This window comes from Magnolia sinica, chromosome 12, assembly GCF_029962835.1.
Source record: "Magnolia sinica isolate HGM2019 chromosome 12, MsV1, whole genome shotgun sequence".
NCBI classification, from domain to species: Eukaryota; Viridiplantae; Streptophyta; class Magnoliopsida; order Magnoliales; family Magnoliaceae; genus Magnolia; species Magnolia sinica.
This window is the reverse complement of record NC_080584.1, coordinates 48,692,144-48,716,726: the sequence shown is the minus strand read 5'-3', so window position 1 is coordinate 48,716,726 and position 24,583 is coordinate 48,692,144. Positions and strand designations below refer to the sequence as shown.

Here is a 24,583-nt window from a genome sequence, read left to right as displayed (position 1 = left end):
AAAACGGACCAACCCCACTGGCCCCACATCCAAATAAAATATTAAAATTGATAATATACACGCACTGTATCTTGAACTTGTACATACATCTCTGTATTTCTCCTAAAATTCACGAGTATAAAACATCTGGACTGTACAAAATACGGTACCCACTACGCATATTTCCAATCATGAAATGATTTTTGACTTCTGTTTAGATGGAATACAGGTGTACAATTCGTAAGTCAATGTTTATCTACTGAGTTAGAAATTAAAGAATAGACGAGATTGATTATCTTTACAGAAGATTTATAGTACGGATAAGCGTTTTAATGGCTCAGATCATCTAAAAATGTTAGATATTTTCAGAAAAGATGGAGCTTTATTTAAAAAATACATACAACTGCTTGTACAGGATCCTTTCGTAATGCAAAAATTCAAGTACAAAAAGGGCAGCGCACCTTCCCTTCGAAATTCTCTCTGGGGGTGTTATCTTCCTTTCTAATTTCTTTCCTAGAAAACCCTAATTTAAGCCACTTTTTCCCAAATTCCCGTCTCTTTTTCGTGAAATCTTCACCAATCTCGCCAAAAATCTTCTTTCCTTGTGTTTCCTTGATCGATTGTGCGAGAATTCTATTGCAGGATGAGCTTCCAAGACCTTGAATCTGGCCGTCTGTTGCCCTTGCGGAGAGATCTCGTCAACGGGAAGCAAGACCCTACGCAAGCCGTCGCTTCCGGCGTCTTCCAGATCAACACCGCCGTCTCGACATTCCAGCGCCTCGTCAACACGGTCGGAACGCCGAGAGATACTCCCGAGTTGAGGGAGAAGCTGTGAGTATTGGTTCTTTCAATTGAATTTTGGATTTTGATTGTTCAATTGTCGTTTTTGATTGGGTATTGGTTGAATATCATTTGTAACTTTCTTGGAAATGAACGGAATTTGCGGTGATGAGTTAGGCTTCTTTTTTATGCATTATTGAATTGAATTGCAATAGTTTTTTCAATAAAATAGGGACGATGAAGTTATATAATTGGAGCGCTCTTTTTTCGATCCGCAATATAAAATTTTATTGGAGCAAGGGCCAGAAGGCCAAAGCACTACAGAAACATTACAACAAAAGCTTTGACCAATGGAGAGAAATGGCCCCACAAGGGGAAAGAAGAAAATTCTTCGTAACATAGTGGGTCTTTGGATAAAGAGAAGGCCTCACAGTCTTCTTCTCAAGTGCAGCCCTTGAATCCATGGGGAAAGAGAATCTCCACAAACTAGAAATAAAATTATTATTATCGATGAAAAGTGCTGATTACAACATATTTGATGTACTCATATCAGCAAAAGGAGCCCTAAATTCCTATTTTGACTCAAAATAGGACACTTTCTTGAAATAGTAAAATTACTAAAAATAGTAAAAATATATCTAATCGTACTAAAACTTGTAAACAACCCTTAGATGACTAAAATAAAGACTATAGTCCACGAATGGACTCTTAAAACCCTAAGAATAAAAAATGGTACTAAAACAGTAAGTTTTGACTTGAAACAGTTATTTGACCCCTAAAAGATTGAATTTTGCAAAGATGCTTTACGGCTCAACAAACCTTGGGTGGTTGGCCAATGCGTAGAGCTTGTCGATAGCTTTCCAACGCGTATATTGTACCTGTAAAATGGATAACTGGTTGGAAGCTATAGTGCGCATAGAGGCCGTTTCTCCCCAATTGGCACCCCTCTAGCCTGAATTTGTGTGAACATTCATATTAAATAATGGCATGTTACAACATCAAATACATGTCCAAAGGAAAAAAAGAAAAAAGAAAGAAAGAAATTTTGGAATACTCCCAATGTTTAAAAGAAAAAAACCAATATTGTTTTGTAAATTTTTGTCCAAAAAAATTTGGCCTTTACGGGATGCATCACATCAATGGACCGTATCTTATTGGCCAGGGAAGCCAATGCTGATACACAAAACCTTTGTGAGCATTTTCCAAAGGCCTTTTTCTCCCAATACCTATACCCAAAACCTTGGTGAGCATTTTCCAAAGGCCTTTTTCTCTTTGATTTGAAGGAGTGGAGGAGCAACTCTTCATGAGGAATTGGAAGGCCACTGAAGAAGAGTAACCACAAAATGCCAAATTAAGTGAAAGAAAGAAGACCAAATCTCCCACACCACCCTACATCAAAGAAATAGTTGATCCACTAATGCCATAGCATTCCAACACAAGAAACCATGTTAGCAAGAGGCAAATTTCTGCTTTGCAATTAGTCTAAATCAAGAATACTTTTGGCAACAACTATCGAATGTAGACCTTCAAGATGAGGAGCACCCAAACTCCAACCTTTGACACAAGAAGGAGAGGCATTTGAGAAGGACACAAGGCCTTGAAAAAACCTTTGGAGGAAAAGCAGTGAGATAAACATTTCATCCAAATCCCTAAGGAGGGTTTCTAAAAGAGGAAATTCAAAGTCCTAAGTAGGTTCCTTATAAAAACCAAATTTCATCCATTCTCTTACGATTTAGGAGTCCCATTGTTTGAAAGCAAACACAGCCCAAAATAACATTATGTAAGGGGATGTTGACCGAGGGAAGGGTCTCTTGTTTTTTAATGTAGCTTTTTTTTACACAAAAGAACAGCTTCCTATGTTGTATTTGTTGACAATCACCTACTACCACGATGTCTCTTGTTGAATAGTGCATCTCCTTCACCACTTTGACGACAAACTAATCTCCCAATATCAATTCCTCTAGTTTTCTAAACTCCCTACCTAACAAGTAGGGATGTCAATCATGGTTTGCCACAAAGGCTGTTACGTAAAGCTAATGGTGGCAACCGTTACACATTACGGGATCATAAAAGCCATAACGGCCGTTACAGAAAAATAAAAATAAAAAGACCCGTAAAGGCTGTTACAACCCCTGTTAAGCCGTAAAGGCCCCACAACGGTCCATTACGGGAGTGATATAGGTTTTTGCAAATTTTTTTCAATAATTAAAAATGAAATAAAAAATTGTAACGGCTGTTACACCCTGTATCGTAAAGGTAATTGTCTATTACGGCCCCTGTAACGGCTATTACACCTTGTATCGTAGAGGTAATGGCGGTGGCCGTTGCACCTACCGTTATCGTTACGGAATACCTTGAAGGCAATCTTTCAAGTTTGGGCTAGGCCGGGCTAGTCATGGCTTGGCCCGGTCCGATACTTAGGACCAAAGTCTGAGCTTGACCCAAAAATTGATAAAATCCCTATCTCCCACTTGATTGTTCTTAATCTATTCATTGATCAAGTGGGACACACATGCACAAAGAAATAGACACTTAAAAGAATGGAAACAGTTGTCTACATTCAAGACGAATGGGTTGCCTAATCGAGGATTGTAATGGCGTCTTTGTAGGATATAAGACTTACATATAAAGTAAGGTTGGCTTAGGCTGCCTGGTTGGGCCAGATGAAAGCCTGGCACGAAGATTGATTAGGCCATGTGTACCAGGCCCATGGTCCAAGCCCAGTCCAAAGCCAAACCAGTCTTGTGGGCCAGGTGGCCCGCTTGACCTTTTGCCACCGTTGCTAACAAGATGAAACTTCAGATCTCCACCTCATCACTCAATTGAAAAATCCATTTATTTTGTACTTCTTCCACCTAATGTAACCGGGATCATTTGCTTCGGTAGGCTCCAAAGGAGCCTTGCTTTGTAATTAGAAAAAAGGAAGAAGGAAGAAGGGAAGAAAGGACAATTCAGGGATTTGGCACCAAACATTCTTAAAGACACAAAAAGCAACCTTCTTCTCACTTCTATTGCAAAAATCAAAACTCCCTTACTGCGACTATTACAATGTATTTATAGGTCTCCTAACAACAACCCCTAACATTCTAACTCATAACTAATAATGATTTACACCACCTAATCATGGTTATTAATTGCTAATCGCAACTAACACCAACAACCTAAAATTAACTCCAACAACTAGCAATGAGTCAATACAAAAAAGAAATTTACAAAGATACTCTCCAAACTCCACAATTAACAAAAATAACCACTTGACCTTACTTTTCTCATATTTGCCTCATGGGCCTCGCCATGAGTAATGCGATTTAAGCCGTCCAAATGGGCCTTGGCCACATGGCCATCTTGGCCAGGATTTTGGAAAAGGTAAGTTGGAAGGTTGGCCAGTGTAGAGTTAATGGTGGTTATTCTCCTTAGAGAAGTATAGGATCTCTTCTAGGAAACAAGTTTTGTGTTCTTTTTTCCATATCATTGGTCCCATATGGACTCAGTTTGAGGGCTTTGCTTTAAGTGCAGTATCTCATTGGCAACTGCAAGGAACCTACTCAATAGCTGATCAAAGAAACAAGATCTGCCACCATCAAGTTCTCCGTCCTACTCGTGCTCCTGCCAAAATTCACCATCAGATCATAAGTGGCTTTGCAACAACAATGTATGGCTTTAATATATGTTAATATGACACCTCGATGCTTCACAAAACAGCATGCTATCATCAGCAAAGTGGAGGTGAATGTAGGAGTGCTAGTCTGTCCAATCATGATGTATCAGAGAAAGCCAATCTGAGAGTCTTTTAAGAACCAGCCTGCTTCATCCTTCCGCTACAATTGAGGAAAGGAGGGAGAAATGAAAACGGTCCCCAACCCTTAATACTTCAAGTCTTTCTGAAGAAACCTTCAGGGAACCCGTTTATTGCCAGAAGGCGAATGAAATGCAACTATGAATCAAAGATGACTAATGAAATGCAACTCTGAATCGAAGATGACTATCTGCTGCCAAAAACCTGTATTGCGCCACAGGTAGGAGAAAAAGACTTATTGACATTATCATAAGCCTTAGCCATATAAATTTAGCATGAGATCTTCTTGAGTTCACACGCTTATTTGCTGGAAAAACACCATCTTGAAATTGCTTATCACAAATGAAGATCCTTTGGTAGCAGTACATAGAAACAACGAATGTCAGGACTAGATTATCCTATTACCGAGGACCTTTGTGACGATTTTATGGACTGTTGGACAAAACTTAACAGACTGGTTGGAATGAGTCGCTAATCTCTTTGCTCCCTCTGTTTTAGTAATTGCATTCATTTCTTTATTAATCTGTCCGTATTGAACCATTCATGGAAGATGAGAATCAAATCTTTTAACACTATGCTAGCATGTCTTAGAGAAATCTATAGTGAAACCGTCAGGGTTGAGGGCTTTGTCCCCATTCATTGAAAACCCAGCCTCTTTAATTTCCTCCTTATTGGAAGCCCTTTCTAAACAGTTGGCTTTCTCAAACAGGATGGACTAGAAATCAAGGTCTTTGAGGATGGGTCTCAAGAAATCCTCCTCAGAATAAGGATTATGGTAGAAATTGACAACTACCTTGTTCACCTTCGTCTGGCCTTCAAATCAAAGAAAATATATAAGATCAAGAAGTTTATGGATGGGATTAAGAATTGGATCGAGTGCTGGGCTGTTGAGCTAAATAAACTACTAAGCCAGGAACCTATACCTTTCTGCTCCTTCCCCCACTTCTCCTCCTACCACTTCCTAAGTAAGACTAAGTAATAATCCTATACATGGCTCGTAACTTGCATCATTTTGAATCAGATTTTCTGAATTAATCAAATTAAGACTGTCCTAGTTTTTCGTCTTCCTTTTCTATTATATTAGTGGTACATTTTGTGACTGCACTTTTCAGGTGGTGATACTGGACCACTGGTATGTTTTGAAGCAGATGCTTCTCTATAATAAAGTTCCAATACAAGTATTGCATCTCTACTATTTTAGTCAAAAGTATGAGGCATCTTTCAGGTGCTGGTATCTACCGCTCCAGGACTCCTTGAGGCTTTTACCTGACCTTCACAGTTTTCCATCTCCATTGATTTTATATGCTTTACTGGCTGTAGGGACTCCAATTTTGCACAGATATTCTGTAAATTATGACCCGTTATTAAACCCCTGTTTGAGCATTTAAAAGATTTGATAAAGTTAGAGTTGTGTATTTTAGATCTCACAAACGATTTGATCGATTAATTGAATGATTTTTCTGCATGTGATAAAAAAATTGAATTGTTTTGCAAAAGTTTAAGGGAAACCTGAAAAGTGATATTCTCAAGCTCTCTATATTTTTCAACTCTGTGCTAGAACAAGTTTGTAGTAGTACCATTCTGAACTCTCTACCTCCTTTCTGAATTGTTGGCTGGATTGATTTCCATTCTTTGGCTTTGTCATAACTTTTAGTTTCAATTTAAAGTCCTTTGTCATATCTCACTGCCAAATGTAATATTCTTTATCTTGCTTTCTCATATCTTTTTTTTTTTTTCCTTCAATAAACAGATTAAAATGAAAATTGCATCACAGACCATTCATGTGTATCCAACATGTTTATTTAATCAATCCATTTTTTTTAAAAAAAATTCTGGCAGGCACAAGACAAGGGTACATATTGGACAGTTGGTTAAAGATACATCAGCTAAACTTAAACAAGCCAGCGAAACAGATCATCATACTGGAGTTAGCGTGAGTGCAGCTAACATTGTCTCTTCTTGTCATCCTTGATTTTGACCTCAAATTGGAAGCAATTTCTTTTTATTTTGTCCATATATATTTGGTTCATATGATTGCAATCTACCTACTGCAATGCTAGCTACTCTCTGGCCTTTGTAAAGGAGGAGGTCGATTTCTCATAGGCAGCTGGGTGGTCATTGAACTTTGGCCAAACAAGCAAGCTTAACCCCAAATAGCTGGTTCAAGGCTATGATGTGATTTAGATGAAGTTCAAAAACTACTTGATAATCATTGGAAGAAGTCTCCCATGCTCAATGTCTGTCAAGAGTGGAAAATCTGGTTGCATGGAATCCGATTTTCAGAAGGAACTTGACAGAGTAGGCGATCTAGGAGTTCCTCCATTTGTTGGAGCTATTCACAAGGGGACAGGTGGTGTTGGAACCTGAGTTAGCCTGGTCAATTCATGGTCAGATCTTGCTACCAGTGATGCGTTTGCCCCTCAATCAAGCCAAGGATCCCATTATGCATATTTGGGGATTCCCGGTTCCCTTTGGCTGTTGGAATTCAGTTGTGTGATATGCCCAAAAAGCTTGGGAAGCTTACATCATGTGGAATGCTGCGAGGCTTGGAAAGAAAGAAAAACTGTATGGTGTCTAGCCTTCCTCATTATTTGGTTGGTTAGGCTAGAGTGCAGCAGTAGGATTTTTAATAACTTGGCTTCTCACCCAGGATGGGTCTTACAAACAAGGAGTCTAATAGTCAAATGGGCTAGAACTGCTAATGATTTTGTTAGATGCTTGGTCAAGGCTTTCGAAGGTTGTTTGGAGGAGAATTCCCTTTTGTATTGATCGGTTGAAGTCTCATCGTCTGTTTTGTTATCTTATTCTCTTTGTTAATAGAATTTAGTAACTTTTTTTAAAGGGTAATTCGTCTTCCCTGCTTTTTCCTCCCAATTAGTCTTAATAATGGTGTATTTTACCACCCACAATTCCTTGGCCTTGTTTATTTATTTATTGTCTTATGAGTGTCTGTAACTAAAGCATAACCACATGAATTGTGCAATTAACTTTTTGGTTGATGTTGTTAAAAGACGATTTAAATGGTAAGGGGCGGTTGATAGCCTCGTATATATGTGCTAACATCATTTTCTTTTCAAGTCACAGTTGAAAACTCAATTTCCAACTTGAAAGTTCATCGGTACAGTCAACTTGAAGACTTGATCAGAAGCATGACTTACTATTAGAAGTATTATCACCACCATCATCTAAGCCTTTTGACAACTAATTGGGGTTGGCTACATGGAGACTACTCCACCATTTCACTCTATGAAGGACCATAATCTTAGTTAAATGATAGGTCAAGTCTTTTCTTACTACCTCTTCACATAGTTTTTTGGGCCTAAACCTTGTCCTTTTAGAGCCTTCAACCTGAACAAACTCAATCCTAACTAGTGCAATTCTTGGTCTCAGTTGCACATGAGCAAACCTTCCAAGTCTACTTTCCCTCATCTTATCACCTATAGGTGCTATCCTAACTTTTCTCAAATGCGTTAAATTCTACTTGTATCGTTCCCCATCCTGCCATGCATCCATCTCAACATCCTTATTTCAGCTATGCTTTTCCTATGGAGATGTTATTCCTTTTCTACCCAACATTTTGCCCTATAAAGCATGGCTGATCTTGTATCTATCTTCTATAGTCTCCCCTTCAGTTTGACTAGTACGCTGCGATCTCATTAAACTCCAAATGGACATCTCCACTTCATCCACCCACCCAACCCTAATTCTATGAGCAAATACCCTTCACAATCTATGCTTTCATGAACTATCAATCCAAGATATCAAAAATGGCCATTGTGTGGTACTTCTTAGTCAATAATCATAAATTGCTCTATAATCAATGCAAATAGATAAAGGCTCAATGGCGACCTTTGGTGAAAGCCTGCAATAATTGGAAACTCACTTGTCTTTCCAATTGTGGTACTTAACATATGTTACCCTCTCCCTCTTACATACCCTTAATGATGACATCCGCTGAGTCCTTTCTTTCCCAATGCTCTCACTAGCAAGGTTTTGAATAATGGTGTACCAACAGGCCTTTCGGTTCAGGCCAAAAAACAATATGATATGGAGCATATCAGAGCCATATTGGACATGTGATATGATATGATATGCTATGCTGAAATTCAATTAATTAGGCCCTAATCAAACACAAATCAATCATGATTTCTGGTATGGCCATTTCATTGAAATACAACAAAATGAAGACAAAATAATAATAATAATAATAATAATAATAAATGGAAAGAAAGTGAGGGTTTACCGACCCTCTTTCCTGATTTTCCCCACAATGGTCCATTCTTCTTTTATTTATTTATTTATTTATTTTATTTATATTTGGGTTAGCTTGTTAGTACACACCCATGTCAGTACACACACTCCATGTTAGCCACACCCACTAGGGATCGATACCAAGACCTCAAATGTTGAAACGAGGTATCTCCACTCAGTCTGCCAGTTGAGCTATGGATCTGGGTGTCACAATGGTCCATTCTGCAGAGAGGTTAACTTTTCAAAGGAGGCACTGCATAACATACTCAGCCGAACCAGATGATTTTTTTTTCTGCACTACAACATTACATGGGGGTCCCATCTTTTGCAGAATCTCCGTCATTGATCTTGTAGGCCTCGTCATGGGATGGACCATTCCTCAATTTCTAGCCCATCAGGCACTGCTAGCCATCCAATTCATCTCTTGGAAATGAACAGTTAGAGGATTCATCTTGGAAAATTACTGGTCTTCTTCAATTGCCTGGAAGAGTTGATGCAGGAGATTTTTCCACAATGGACCCATAGAAATTGATTGGATCATGGCCCCACCTTTTGTCAGGCTGAGAAAATTGCTTGATGAGTTGATACCTGAGAACCAAGCAGGCACAGAAACTTTGAGGTATTTTTTTTTCTTTTTCTTTTTTGGATAGTATCACTGTTACATTGTAATGATGTACAGATGTAGATCCCGCTCATTGTTCTCTTTCATCATGTAAAAAGTTACACATGAAGGAATGTCTTGCATGTTACTTACGAACTAATACACATTGTCAGATCATTTGCTTTATATTGCAATTCATTTATATGTGCTTCAAGCTTTTGTGAGTGTACATTTATTCATGTGCATGCTCATGCTCATATATGTAAATAAATGGTCATGTTCATTTTATCTTTCCTTCTGAAGGTCTCATTTGAAGTGAATTTTCCCACACTAGACGGGCATCTTTGTCAGCATTCGCTTGTCATTCAGTTTTAAGCATAAAAATTCCATTTTGCTATTGATGATGTGTTTATACATTGAGCTTCTATCTAAATGCAGGCCAGCAAAAAGATAGCTGATGCAAAGCTTGCAAAAGATTTCCAAGCAGTTCTAAAAGAGTTTCAGAAAGCTCAGCGGCTTGCTGCTGAGAGGGAGACAGCATATGCTCCTTTTGTTCCCCAAGCAGTTCTTCCTTCCAGGTAAAGCGGATTGGATAAAGCATTTTACCATTTAGTTTTTGGAATTTCTTCTTGGCATTTGTTGTCTTTTTGTACATACAGCATTCCAGTTGGGACCAACCACTCAACATTCAGCATAAGGTCTGGCAGTTTTGTGAAATGCCCATAAGCAATTCTTAGTTGTAGGTTTGATACATTTACGATGTTGGTTAGATTCAAATGAACAACTAATGCAAGGGCATTTTCACACCGGGCTCGAGTAGGATGGCTTGTGGGATGTAGGGGCACACTCAGGTTGGGTGGCCCATGTGAGGCGGGTGGCTCGTGTGAGGCGGTACCCATGTGGTGTAGGGCCCACGAGGGGGGTTCAGCCGAGTTCCTAACCCATGCGATGTAGGGCCTGTGCTATGAGATAAAGGGATTGATTCGCCATGCTCTATCAATTCGAGCTTTTAGAGCAAGTAGTTAATTGTCCTTCATCAAAGTGGTATCGGAGCGGGAGGTCTTGTGTTCGAGACTCCTCACCGGGGGTGATTAATGCAGAGACATTTTAACACCGGGCTTGAGTGGGGTGACCCGTGGGATGACAGGGCACACTCGAGGCGGGCGGCTCGTGTGAGGCGGTACCCATGTGATGTAGGGCCCACGAGGGGGGTTCGGCCGAGGTCCTAACCCATGCGATGTGAGGCCTAGGCTATGAGTTAAAGTGATTGATTCGTCATACTCCATTAGTTCGGGCTTTTAGAGCAAGTGGTTAATTGTCCTGCATCAACTACCCAAGTATCACTTGTTTTCCAGACATTTCAAATGCCCCTTGATTTTCCCTAGGTTTTTCCAATGTTCTTGAATTTGCAGAAGTTGCCTATGTGATGCCATACATTTAGAGCCATTTAGGTGTTTTTACACACTACGAATCTCTCCTAGATCAATGGAAAAAAAAAGTGTTGCTTTCTCCTGTAAGGAGATTCCCAAATTAATGACCACGATACTGTTGGGTTAAGTCTTTAACTACAAGTTTTATTTATTTGTTTATTTATTTATTTATTTTTGTTTCTATGTAGTAAATGTTAAACAAACTAAAAAGTTTTTATTTGATTGATTCGGTGTTCTTTTTGTTCTTCATCAATTTTTATTGGTGGGTTTATTGTCATGCACACGTATATGATGGGGAATCATATATTATTTTTGTTTTCCATGCACAACAAGCTTCTATGGTTAAGTAATGTTTTATCTCGCCATAAAATGGGAGATATCCTGGTTATTTCATCATGAATAATGTCCCTAATGTTGTGGTGCTGCTCATCTTTATACAGCTATACTGTGAGTGAGATAGACATACGTTCAGAAAAAACTACGGAAGAGCGTGCCCTTGTAGAATCGAGAAGGTGAGTTCTGCTTTTCTACATTTTCTTTTGTTAATATCTTTGTTGTTGGTTTTATGGGTGTCAATTGAGTTTCTTGCATTCAGTTTAATCAAGAGCAATTGACAAAAGTTAGCGAAGTTCCTGGTGCTTGTTAAAGAGGAAGCGGCCATCGAATTGCTGTTACTTTTCTTTCATGTCTTAAATGGAATGTAACATAACTGCAGTTTGGAGCCTAGACTCTCAAAATGAATGCTGAAAATATGGTTGCCCACTTTATTAGACTTTAAATGCAACTTGATACTCCAACCAACTGCCCCCTTCTCGCTAAAAAAATAAATCATCATGAACCTGCTGCTTCAAGAGCAGAGGCTCTGATTTTCATTTGTCCTTTGTTTTCTAGTCATAGTATGGGTGTTCATTGGCAGGGGGGTTTAAGAAACGAGGAATATGTTATATGACCCTCAAATCAAGGGTATGTATGGTATTCTCTGGTCCTCATGGTTCAGTGATCCATATTGTCCATCTAAGGGGTGCCACTTAGGATGCTCCTCAATCTAGAAATCTCTTCTATGGGACAATCCTCACCCTTGGTAGCCTGCAAATTAGGAGGTTAAGAAAAACAGCGGTGCTCCACATTCAACTGAGAAAAGGTGAGATATTGGATGTCTAGGATTTTATAATCTGGGAGACTTGTAGTCATCATTCATTCACAGTGGGATGCATAGATGAAAGGTCTGGATCACTGAAGGGGCCCACTTGTACAAACTGAGAAGCTCAGTACAGGAGGCATGTCCTTGGACTGATTATCGTATAATCCTCTTCAGGAGTTGCTTAAATTGAGATGGTTGTTTGCGCAACAAATTAGCAAGTCATCCCTATTACTTAAATCATTTGGTTTTGGCATGATTTTCTTGGGTCTCAGAAAATTTCTCAAATATGGACCTTAGCATTTGTTCCCATAGAAAGGGGGCTAAATACTCGTTCTCTTTTTCAATTTATGATAGAAATCAACGGGTCACCAGCCCTTTCCATTTGCGTGGAGCTGGACTGGTATTCTTTTAACAAGTAAAGTAATTGATTGTTACAATTTTACAATCATGATCTTGTCATTGACCTTGGGTTTCAACCATTCTGATACCTATGATACCCAGATTCTTAAAATCCGTTGGGGTGGTTGTGTCAGACATGATGCGGGTTATAGGGGTTACGAGGTTTGTATCAGATATGGCTCATTCCACATGAGTACTTTTTCTATTTTATATTTTTTAAAAATTATTTTGCTTTCAATAATAATGTTTTTTTATTATCAATATATATATATATATATATATATATATATATATATATATATATATATATATATATATATATATATATATATATATATATAAAGAAGTCAACAGAATATGTTTAAAATGTTTTGCTTTGCTGAACTAGCCCACATGCACCCTTCACACCTCCACCATGGATGCACATGTCAAACTGGCATGTGCTTATAACATCTGATCTGTGTTAGGTGGTGCACACCATGAAGATCACGGGGCCAAAAACTCTGCTAGTTAACCATTATCTTTTTTTATGATGTCCATTCTTTTTGTTCATATGTGACCTACTGATTAGTTGACTAACCTGCTTCTTTGGCTTCATGATCTACATGGTCTTTTACACTTGATATACGATACACATTGCCAGGCTAGCACTTATAGCTGCGTGTGGAGGGGCACACGTGGAGCTAGAAAACATCTATTTTAAGAAGAGTTACACGATTCTCAGGCTGCGTATGACTCTTGATATGCCGGCACTCAGAAATTGTACACCCAGCATATATTAACTCAACTAAATTGACTGGATTGTGCAGCCCACTCTTGCCAAATCACATTCCGTAGATTAGATTAGTCAAACAATCCTAACCTCTGAATCTTTATACTTGTTTATGCAAATAGGACTGTTGGATGTTATTCATTTTTAACCATCCACCAATCCGATAGATAATCAAATAAGCTTAATTTTTGGCTCATTATACATCTAAAATAGGTACAGTAATTTGGACAGTTTAATTTGACTTCTTGTTTGCTACGTGTGCAATTTCCAAGTAATTTCTAAGCGCCTGCATATCATCCATCACACTCTGCATCGAAGTTTCTCCTATTTTAATAGTATAGAATGCTAAATGCATATTCACTCATCTCTCAATAAATAAATAATAGTAAATGCATATTCACTCATTTTCCCTTCTGATTTGGGCTCAAGCTATTCAAATGCCTAGGCCCATCTCCACACTTGACGCTCATACACGCACATGCACCCGATTAATGCGGTGTTGAACTCTTTTGTTTGGCAAAGCTAAAATATTTTTAAATTTCCCAATGCATTTTCCTGTAGCATACATTTTTCTGATCTACTTGAGTGCTTTCTTCTTTATGAGGCAGGCAGCAGGTCTTGCTACTGGATAATGAGATTGTCTTCAATGAGGCCATCATCGAGGAAAGAGAGCAAGGGATCCAAGAGATCCAGCAGCAGATTGGCGAGGTGAACGAAATCTTCAAGGATCTTGCAGTTCTGGTTCATGATCAGGGCGTCATGATTGGTCAGTCATCTATGGTTGCTAAGTTGTCTAGTCTTACCCCCACTTTCGTTTCCAGGCTGTAATCTATGCCACTACCCTCACTTGCAGATGACATCGAGTCCAACGTCGATGGTTCCCATGCGGCAACTGCTCAGGCAAAATCTCAACTCACGAAAGCAGCCAAAACTCAAAGATCAAATTCATCTCTGGTAATTCCTAAATACAATGTGACACATCCTAGATACCATATGCAGTCCATAGGCGCATGTGGTGGATGTGTAACCTCATGTGGATCCCCAGGCCAGAGGGCCCATCTATGGGCCATAGCATGAAAATCATTTTGGTTGGATAATACTAACCCCCGCTAGAATGGACAACCTGCATACAGCAAATGCCAACCTGTTGTCAACTTTCTAAGTGTATCTCTTTCTTTCCCTTCAGAAGCCAACAAAATGGTTAGGGATCATCAAACTGATGTGATGTTTGAGCTGTGGCCCATCCACAATGGGACCGACAGATGACCGGATCAGATAACGCATGCATTCTATGTGTTATCAGGGAATGCATATGATAACCCTGTGATGTTTGCATGTTAGTGCCCCTTCCATTCTTTTATTGGTTTTGAGATCCATTTTGTAAGCCTGTTTTTTTTTTTTTGGTTGACATGCAGACATGCTTGCTCTTGGTGATATTCGGGGTTGTCTTACTCATCCTGATAATAGTCCTGGCAGCATAATCAGAAGATTCATTGCTTTCAATCCCAACCGTCGAGTAAACCGAAGCATGTTGAGCTGCACTGTCTGATGAATCTCATCCAAGTCTCAATTTGGTAACCTTTGCTTTACTGGAGATATGCTGACTGCCCATGCAATCTAGTTCATGTCTTTAATCTTCTCTTGTAAGTTGGGCATTCAGTCATTTGGGTGTATTTAGTTGAGAAAACCGACGGAGGGGCCATTTAATGATATCCTTATCATTGACACGTCTGAGATTCTTTGGTTTCCTTGCTGTTTCATGTGAATGAATTCCTGACTCTCTTAGGAAGCCTCTGATCAAACCTCATTGTGAATAAATTAAAGGTTCTTTGGTTCTCTTTATTTATTTCTAACAGGAGTGTTGGATCATGACTTTGTGTTCTCCTTGCTGTTGATGGCTTTGCACATTGAAATAAAGAGATGCGCATGAACTTGGCAGCACCTTGCATGATGGCATTGATTGTCTGCAGGTATTCATTCGGCTCTTGTGATGATTCATACCACCTGCTGCATTCTTTGGAAATTGCACATGTGGAATTATGTGTGACTAGAATTAAACCATCCAAATCATGGCCCTTACCAGAAGATTGGTTATAAACACGAGTAGATGGGCTTGATGATCATAACTTCTTGTTAGTGGACATTTGTTTGTTGAGACGTCAGACTGCTGACTTTTCTTCTCTTCACCTTAACCGCCGTTGTGACGTCCACCAATAGGTGAAGAACAATCGGTTGAGTGAATCTTTTGTTTATGACCCATCCAAAGTAAGGCCCACAATTTGGACGGTAATATTTGGGTTGCAAGCATTTCTGAGGGATGCTTATATGGACTCTGTACAAGTTTCTCTCCACCTTTGGACTTCCAAAGGAATTATAGGATCCCTGTGTAAGAGATATCCAGTGTATGTCATCATCCAGTTTGTTTAGTTCCTACAAGTGGATTCTTCCATTTTGGGGATCCGTATTGTTAATCTGATGGCCCCCACCATGGATTTGACTCTGCCCTGAAAATATCCCCCATGGGACGGTCTTAATCATTCAATCAGTGGTTTGCAAATAAACAATCATTGAAAATTGATAAATAAAAGACTGCAAGTGGTGGTTCCTACTAGGAAGAGTTTTGATGCAGATGACGGCTAGTCAGGGTGGGGAGATAAGATCAGTGGTCCAGATCAGTGCCTGGAGGAAAAAGTGGCATCCGTGGATGTAGGTAGCTGGTTTATTGTAATAAACCTGTTTCATAGACTGTTTGATAGTATGTGATTGCAATAAACCTGTGTAATAGTCTGTTACATTGTAGCCGTGGGATAGAGGGTTGTGTCAGGCTGGCAGCTGGCCATAACTTCCACCATGTATCAGAAAAATATGAGATGATTCGGATGGTGGAAAAGGATTCATGTAGCCGTGGACCCCAATTAGTTGCGATAAAGCTTAGATGATGATGATGATGATGATGGTTGTAGTACTCCTGATGTAGTCCTCAACTGAGGTGTGGTCCATTCACACTGGCCCGTCAAGTCAACCTGGTCTGGATCACTAGTTAGCAAAATTCGGTATTAAACTTTTATATTTATTTTTCAAAATCATATTATTGCTCCAACTATTAAACTTCTGCATATTTTTGGAAGAAAGGTAAAAAAAAAATTAAAAAAAATTAAAAAAAAATTAAAAAAAAATTTTTAAAAAAATTTTTTAAAAAAAATTGCCTATATTTAATTAAACATGATATTTTTCAGATTTTTTTTTTTTTTTTGGTTTAACCTGAGAGCTATTTAAAATATAGAGATTGGTGATCGCCATCCACTGGTATAAGCGGGACAAATTGATTTATATGGTTGGTTACTTGAAAAGGAAGGATTTGGGTGAGCATAGAAGAATATCAATGCACCATTTGTTACCTGTTCCACCGCATTCTAATCATATTAATCGAAGTGTGTGATTTTTACATTATTTATGCATGATATACAGAAATAGCAAATCTCCGAAAAAAAAAAAATGCACATACATAGGCCATTTTATAATTCCAAATTTTAGTTGAATTTGTATTAAGCTATGTGTTTTTTTTTTTTTTTTTTTTTTTTTTTTGTGCTTGAGGCAATTGATTTTTTTACTGTATGGGTTTTGCTAATGATTGTCGTAAACTAAAAAACAATTTTTAAATACATATTATTAGAAAATATATAAATATTATTCCTCTTATTCTCCTTTTTCCTTTTGTTTGCACTATTGATTAGATTCTATGCATCTCTATAAGCTTGCGAAGCCTACAGCAGAAATTTGTACATTTTCACCATCAAATGATAGTTGTTGAGAAAGTCTTCACGAATTTCAAAATATGTTTGAAAATTTTGGAATTTGAAGAAATGCTTTGGCTTACTGGATTTGATGGCATTTTCATAGCAGGTAGGTGCTCTCAATGGTTTCTGTTGATGCAGAAAACTGGTTAGCCTTCCTTGGACCTTTGAATACATGCACAAAGAACGGACAAAGGAGACCTTGGCTAGAGCAGGGGACCCTCCGATGCCAAAGTCAGGCTAAGGAATCTGGATCTAGTCGAGAATAGGGTTTTAGGCGGTGGTGTAAAGGAGATCTTCCTGTTTTGTAGGGGCGTGTTATAGTAGGATTCAGATCTCGCACACATCGGAAGATCTCCCGAGATTCTTGGCTAAGATCGGGCAGATCCATATTGTTGTCGATTCTCTAGATCCTCAGTTGGGATTTTGGATATACACCGTTGGGATCAGGTCGAGACTGAGAGAAGGTGGATTGTGTTGACCTGAGATTGTACCGACTTGGGATATGCCGATCTGACTCTTTTAAGTGAGTGATCGAGCTTCTCCTGGTGCTGGGCAGATTGCAACGACCTGTCGACCTGCCTCTAGAGGTTGCTTTAGAGTGTCGAGGGCGAACTCCTTTCTTGCTCGAATCGGGGATGAGACCGAGCTCTTTATCAAAGCTTCTGTTAGCCGACCTCATAATATACATGGATGACCAACCCGACCTTATCTTATTGATCAATCCGTTTTTGCCAATAATAGTACCATGTCCCTGTTGGGGGATCGCGGAAGCACACAGAGATGAATCTAGGATAGCAATCCTACTGCACCAATCAAACATGAAAAGAACACAGTGATTTCAACGTGAAAAAACCACGGCACAAAGCGACAGATGATCACTATGAAAGCAAAAATTACAAAGAGAAAGCTTACTCGGTTCGAACGATCTCGAATCTCACCCTTACTACACCCTTTGAAACCCTTCGATGATTTAGAAACCCTAGAACTCTCTCCCAATCCCGTTTCACCCATATATACAACATTGGGTAGAATTCCAAACAAAATCGAAAATAAATTCCGCAAAACGGCGAAAATCTGCACAAAATAGTTTGATGTCATCGAACACCCTTCGAAGGCATCGAACTAATGCCTAAACAGTCCAGAGACATCACATGGAATTCTAGATTTCTTTGATTGCATCGACCCAACTTCGATGGCATTGAACTTGGCCTTTGATGTCATCGAACACTCCTCGATGTTATCGAAAAATGACACCAATATGTCTAGCAACCAACAGAGGAAATCCAAAAATTCTCGATGGCATCGAGCAACTGTTCGATGGCATCGAACAGCTCTCGATGGTATCGAATGATCTGTCGATGACATTGACAGACTCTGTTTCTGGATAGATTTAAGACATCCAAAAATAATAATTTTCACCATGTCTTCAATCTTCAAACGCGTAGCTTCTTGTTCTCTTCTCTTATCCATGCCTTGCATCATAACTTCATCAACGCTTCTCGTACACACTCGATCATTCTTTTACGCCATCGTCAAGCCTAGAGAAGTCGCACAAAACTTAAACTTCTATGCAGGAATCACCTTGGTGAGCATGTCCGCAGAATTCACACTGGTGTGAATCTTCTCCAAAGTTACACCTCCCCCCTCAAGCTCCTGTCGGATAAAATGGTGACGAACATCAATGTGTTTAGTACGGAAGTGATAAACTGAATTTTTAGCCAAATTGATAGTGCTCTTACTGTCACAATTAACCAGCACGGCCTCTTGTTGAAGCATCAATTGATTTATCATGCCTCTCAACCAAACACCTTCCTTAAACGCTTCTGTTACTACCATATACTCTGCTTCCGTCGTGGAAAGACCTCTATAGACTGAAGCTTCGACATCCAACTGATTGCTCCACCCGCTAGTATAAATGAGTAAACTGAAATTGACTTTCTGGAATACACACTGCTTGTGTAGTCTGAATCTACATACCCTACCAACTTTGTCCGTCTTCTCAAAAGTTAAGACGTAGTCTTTTGTACCTCGAATGTATCGAAGTAGCTATTTCACCACTTCTCGATATTGCTTGTTGGGGTTTGACATGTATCTGCTCATAACACCAACTACCTATAAAATATTTGGTCTCGTACAGACCATGGCATACATTAAATTGCCAACGACACTCAAATAAGGCACATGAGACATATCTTGTTTTTCATCATTTGATTTAGGACATTGATATGAGGAAAGCTTGAAGTGAGCCGTATGGGGAATGCTCATCGACTTCGGCTTGTCCATCTCATACTTGATCCGTAGCTTCTTAAGGTACTCTGCCTGAGATAACCAAAGCTTGCTCCTTTTCCTATTTCTGTGAATATCTATGCCGAGAACCCTCTTTGCAGCCCTTAGATTTTTCATCTCAAATGTCCCTGATAACTGAGTCTTCAGTACATTGATTTCAAATATGTCATGACTTGCTATTAATATATCATTAACATACAATATTAAAATGATGAACTTGTCATCACTCGGTGTCTTGTAATAGACACAATGATCGTATTTACTCCTAGAAAATTTATGATTCATCATGAAATAATCAAATTTTTTATACCACTACCTAGGCGATTGTTTGAGGTCGTACAATGACCTCATTAACCTGCAAACCTTGTTTTCTGCCCCTTAAACTTCGTAACCTTCTGGTTGCTTCATGTAGATCCTCCCTTCCAATTCCCCATGCAGGAATGCAGTCTTCACGTCTATATGTTTCAGCTCGAGATTGTATTGGGCAATCAGTGCCAACACGAATTTGGTAGACACCTACTTAACTACCGGCGCGAATATCTCTGTGAAGTCAATTCCTTCTTTCTAAGCATAACTCTTCGCTACCAGCCTCGCTTTGTATCTATCTTGTTTCCTTTTAAATAACCACTTGCATCCGATCATTTTTCGACCCACCGGAAGCTCCACCAGCTTCCATGTGTTGTTCTTGTGCAAGGAGTTCATCTCATCGTCCATTATCGTCTTTTACTTTTCTACATCAAGCTCATCAAGAGCCTCCTAAATAGTAGACGGGTCCCTTCATCCATAATGAGAGCATAAGCGATATTAGAGTCGTCCATATACCTCGTCGTTAACCTGCGATCTCGCGGTGAGTTTCTCCTCACAGGTGGCTGCTCCACCTGCCCCTGTACCTCTGTCTGCACATCTGTCTCTGCCTGAGTATCCTTTGTGTCAATCTGGGCTTCGACGTCCAACCTTTCTAATTCATCTTGCTCCTCCTGATCATTCTTACGGAATAGGGAGCTTTCATCGAACATGGCGTCGTGGCTAGTGATGACTTTGCGTGTGACCTTGTCATATAACATGTAACCCTTCACACCAACCCCATAACCAACAAAAATGTACTTTTTGGCTCTATGGTCTAACTTATCTCTCTCAACTGATGGTACTTGAGAGTAAGCCTTACAACCAAATATCCACAAATCTAAGTAGTCTACCTTATGATCACCTCATACTTTCTCTAAGATCTTACATTCAATTGTTGTAGAAGAGGAACAGTTCATGAAATAGAAAGTTATGTTAACGGCCTCAGTCCATAAGTCCTTGCCCAACGCAGTATTACTTAACATGCATCGGGCCCTCTCCAAGAGAGTGATTCATCTGCTTAGCCATACCATTTTGCTCAGGTGTGTGGTGCACTGTGTTATGCCTAATGATCCCTTTATTTTTGTAATATTCATTAAACTCAGTGGAAGTAAATTTACTACCATTATCATTCCTTAAAACCTTTATTTTTCACCCTAAATCTTTTTCCACCATTGTCTGAATATAGTAAAAACTTCGGATTTACGTTTCATGAAGTAAACCCAAACTTTTCGGGGGTAGTCGTCAATAAATGAGACAAAACATGATGACTCTCCAACAAAAACCTCTGGCGATGGCCCTCATATGTCAGAGTGCACATAATCAAGCATTCTCTTATATGTTTTTCATATTTAAAAAATAATCTAGATTGTTTACCATATATACAATACTCGTATATATCTAAATCAAAAATCTTAAAAGTTGAAATCAAACAACGATCAGAAAGTTCCTTCATGCCCCGCTCGCTCATATGATCCAGACGAGCATGTCACATACGTGCAGACGTGAAATCCACAACAGTCGTTGCCGTTCCACCTATTAAAGTGCTCCCGATCAACCTATAAAGGTTTTCATGCCTTTATGCTCTCATGACCACGAGTGCCCCTTTTAAAACTTTAAGGGCACCATTAAGAACGATGAACTTGCACCTTATAACCTCGAGTGCGCCGAGAGAAAGTAAATTCTTCTTCATATTAAGAACGTGCCTGACATCAGTCAAGGTATGCTCCATCCTATCAAACATCTTAATGTGTACCGTACCAATAGTCACAACATTACAAGCATTACATTGCTTATAAAAACCTGTCCACCATCGTACTCTCTATAACTGGCGAACCAACTCTGATAATGAGTCATGTGATATAACGCCCCTATGTCAAGGATTCACTCATCTCTACGATCATCGTACAAGTATTCGATCATAGACACAGACAACACATCACCTGTGCCAGTCTCTTCAGCAGATGTGACATATTAGCCTCCCTGGAAGAAGCCTCTAAGTTTTCTTTCTTCGACTTAGAATTTGTACACTCCTTCATGTGTCCTGTCATCCCACAGTTCCAGCACTTTAACTTGCCCTTGGATTTGGATCTAAACTAGAAGATTTTGTATCTCGCTCAGTATTCATTCCCCTCGTAAGCAGTGCATCAGAAGAAGTCCATACGCTACCGTTTATCTTTCCCATGACCTTCCACTGAAGGGTGAGATAACAATGTCCACACTTAGGGATGCATTACCGGTGCACAATGAGTCCTTAAATGACTTATACCATTCCGGAAGAGAATTCAACAAAATACATGTCTGATCTTCATCTTTGACCACCTCCTTCATATCAAACAACTTGCAAATCAACTTATTAAATTTACTGATGTGGGCTTCCACATCTCCACCTTCTACCATCCTGAAGTTGAACAACCATAAGTTTAAGTGTAGACGATTTTCAATGGACTTTTTAGCATAAACGTCCTCTAACTTTGCCCACATATCCGTTGTGGTTTTCTCTCTCATAACATTGTAGAAAACCTCATCTATTAGATACAATTGGATAGAGGATTTGGCCTTCTTATCAAGAGTCTTCCAATCATCGTCATTTATAGACGGTCGTCACTCCTCAAAAGCCTCATCTTCTCTTTGTTTAGTTAATAGGCTAATCATCTTAACCTTTCATAACTCAAAATTATTTTTTCCTAAATACTTCTCAATATCATACTTAGGACTTCCCATTGATGTTAATCCTTCAGATCCAAAGTCTGCGCCCCAACGTTATCTCTGATACCACTTGTTGGGGGATCACAGAAGAACACAAAGATGGATTTAGGATAGCATTCCAATTACACCAAGCAAACATGGAAAGAACACATTAATTTTAACATGGAAAAATCCTTTCGGAACCAAATCACGGCACAAAGCGACAGATGATCACTATGAAAGCAAAATTACAAAGAGAAAGCTTACCCGATTCAAACAACCTCGAATCTCACCCTTGCTATGCCCTTTAAAACCCTTGGACGATTTATAAACCCCAGAACTCTCTCTCTCTCAATCCTGTTTATACCATATATATAGCCTCGGGAAGAATCTCCAATGAAATCGGAAACAAATTCCGCAGATCCGCAAAACAGCAAAAATCCGCACGAAACAATTCGATGTCATCGAACACCCTTCTTTGATGTCATCGAAGCCACTACGATGGCATCGAACTAATGCCTAAACAGTCCAGAGACATCACATGGAATTATGGATTCCTTCGATTGCATCGACCCAGCTTCGATGGCATTAAACTTGACCTTCGATATCATCAAAAAATGACACTAATATGTCCAACAACCAACAGAGGAAATCCAAAAATTCTCGATAGCATCGGGCGAATGTTCGATGACATCAAACAGCCCTCGATGGCATTGAATGATCTGTTGATGACATCGACAAACCCTGTTTCTGGATAGATTTAAGACATCCAAAAACAACAATCCCATCCCTCCCCCCACAACGATACCTCCAAATAAGTTGTTACTTTTTAACTTACGTTAAGTAATTTACTTTTTTTACTTAATTTGGTAAGTATAATTGTAAAAGTAACTAATGTGCTAAAAGTTACTTTTTCTTTATATATATATATATATATATATATATATATATATATATATATATATATATATATATATATATATATATATATACACACACACACACACACACACACACACACACACATACACAGAAACGCTCACCTGCGAACCAATTCGTACGTACTACATACGAACTTTTTTGAGAACTCATAATATCTAATGAGTCTCGCAAATCTGAACGGTCCAAATGAAGCAGAACCTCATGAAACTCCCTGGTACGAATTTTTACTTTGATCCAAAACTTCGGTGGGCCATGAAAAATGCAAACAGTTTCTTCCCTCGATTTGAATTTTTCTATGCTATGGCCCACCAGAATCTTAGATCAGGGTGAAAATTCACCCCTTTAGGTTTCATGGGATTCCGCATCTTATGGACCGTTCGGATTCAACACCTATGACACGTGTGTAAAGGTGTGCACGTGCATAGGTGAGCATGCCTATATATATATACACACACACACACACACACACACACACACACAAAATGGTATGATGAGGTCGAACTCATGGGAACTTCCCATGAGGTCGAGCTGTGTGGGCCCCACCATGATGTGTGTCGAACATATATCCCATCAGTCAGATTAATTATTCCATGGTGGGCCACAGGTTTAAAAATCAAGTCAATCCATGACTTGGGTGGGTCACACCACATACAACAGTTGAGAGGGGTTACCCTCCCATTAAAACATTCATAATCACCAATATGTGCTTCACAAATCCATCCCATCTATTGTGTGTCCCACTTGGATGAGGGGTCAGGCCAAGTTTCAGCCGCCAGAACTCAGGTGGGCCCCACCAAGTGATTTTATATGTTTTAGGTATGTCTTCATATAGTTTTAAATGGTATTGCCCACCTGAGTTCCATGTACAACTATTTTTAGGATATCCCATATCTTAAAGGGGACCCATAAAATGCACGGGTAGATGTTCGACCCACATTACGGTGGGGTCCACACAACCCGACCTCATGGGAAGTTCCCATGAGGTTGTCTCCTAATACCATTTTCCTATGTATAAGTAGCTTTTTAACTTATGACTTTTCTACTTATCTCTCACCAAGTTCCACGTCAAAGGAGGCTCTCTCACGGTTGTCCATGTCAAATGTCAATGGAGGCTCTCTCATTGTTCATATTAAAGGCATGGTGTACCTTCCACATTGAAGGTGAGGCTCACATGGTAGACAGTCCACATAAAAGGTGGGCCCCACATGATGGATGACCCTATATTAATGTGGGCCCACATATGGATGGTCCACATCAAAGGTCCGCCCATAATGATTTTTTTTGTTTTTTTTAAAGCCACATCCAAAGCGGGCTGGTATGATGGACAACCCACTTCAAAGACGGGCCTACATGATGTATGGTCCACATCAAAATTGGGC

General features: G+C 39.3%; 2 protein-coding genes and 1 long non-coding RNA gene across 5 annotated transcripts in view; 1 reads left to right on the top strand and 2 right to left on the bottom strand.

Annotated features, from left to right (window-relative positions):
- Positions 1-439: 439 nt before the first annotated feature.
- Positions 440-15,639, top strand: LOC131221336 (syntaxin-22-like). Of its 2 annotated transcripts, none has more exons than XM_058216568.1 (7): positions 440-810; positions 6,395-6,488; positions 9,846-9,985; positions 11,278-11,349; positions 13,758-13,915; positions 14,003-14,103; positions 15,006-15,639. In XM_058216568.1, exons 1-7 carry the CDS (start codon positions 623-625, stop codon positions 15,042-15,044), a joined length of 792 nt encoding a protein of 263 aa, XP_058072551.1. In that variant the 5' UTR covers positions 440-622; the 3' UTR covers positions 15,045-15,639. The 2 variants fall into 2 exon arrangements, with proteins under 2 accessions (XP_058072551.1, XP_058072550.1); XM_058216567.1 differs by lacking the exon at positions 15,006-15,639 and adding an exon at positions 14,565-14,989 and having other exon boundaries at positions 441-810.
- On the bottom strand, positions 1,598-2,495 carry LOC131221337 (uncharacterized). Its single transcript, XR_009159193.1, has 3 exons — positions 2,367-2,495; positions 1,999-2,228; positions 1,598-1,946 (listed from the first exon to the last, which is right to left on the bottom strand). It is a non-coding gene; the product is annotated as an uncharacterized LOC131221337 (long non-coding RNA).
- The window catches only part of LOC131221335 (serine/threonine-protein kinase ATR), an 80,371-nt gene continuing 59,565 nt past the window's right edge, over positions 3,778-24,583 (bottom strand). Inside the window, exon 16 of one of the 2 annotated variants that reach the window (XM_058216561.1) lies at positions 3,778-4,365. The gene's annotated coding sequence lies outside the window, so the exon portion shown is untranslated. Of the gene's footprint in view, positions 4,366-8,896; positions 9,395-24,583 lie in introns of those variants that run through there. The other variant, XM_058216562.1, reaches the window with a different exon arrangement.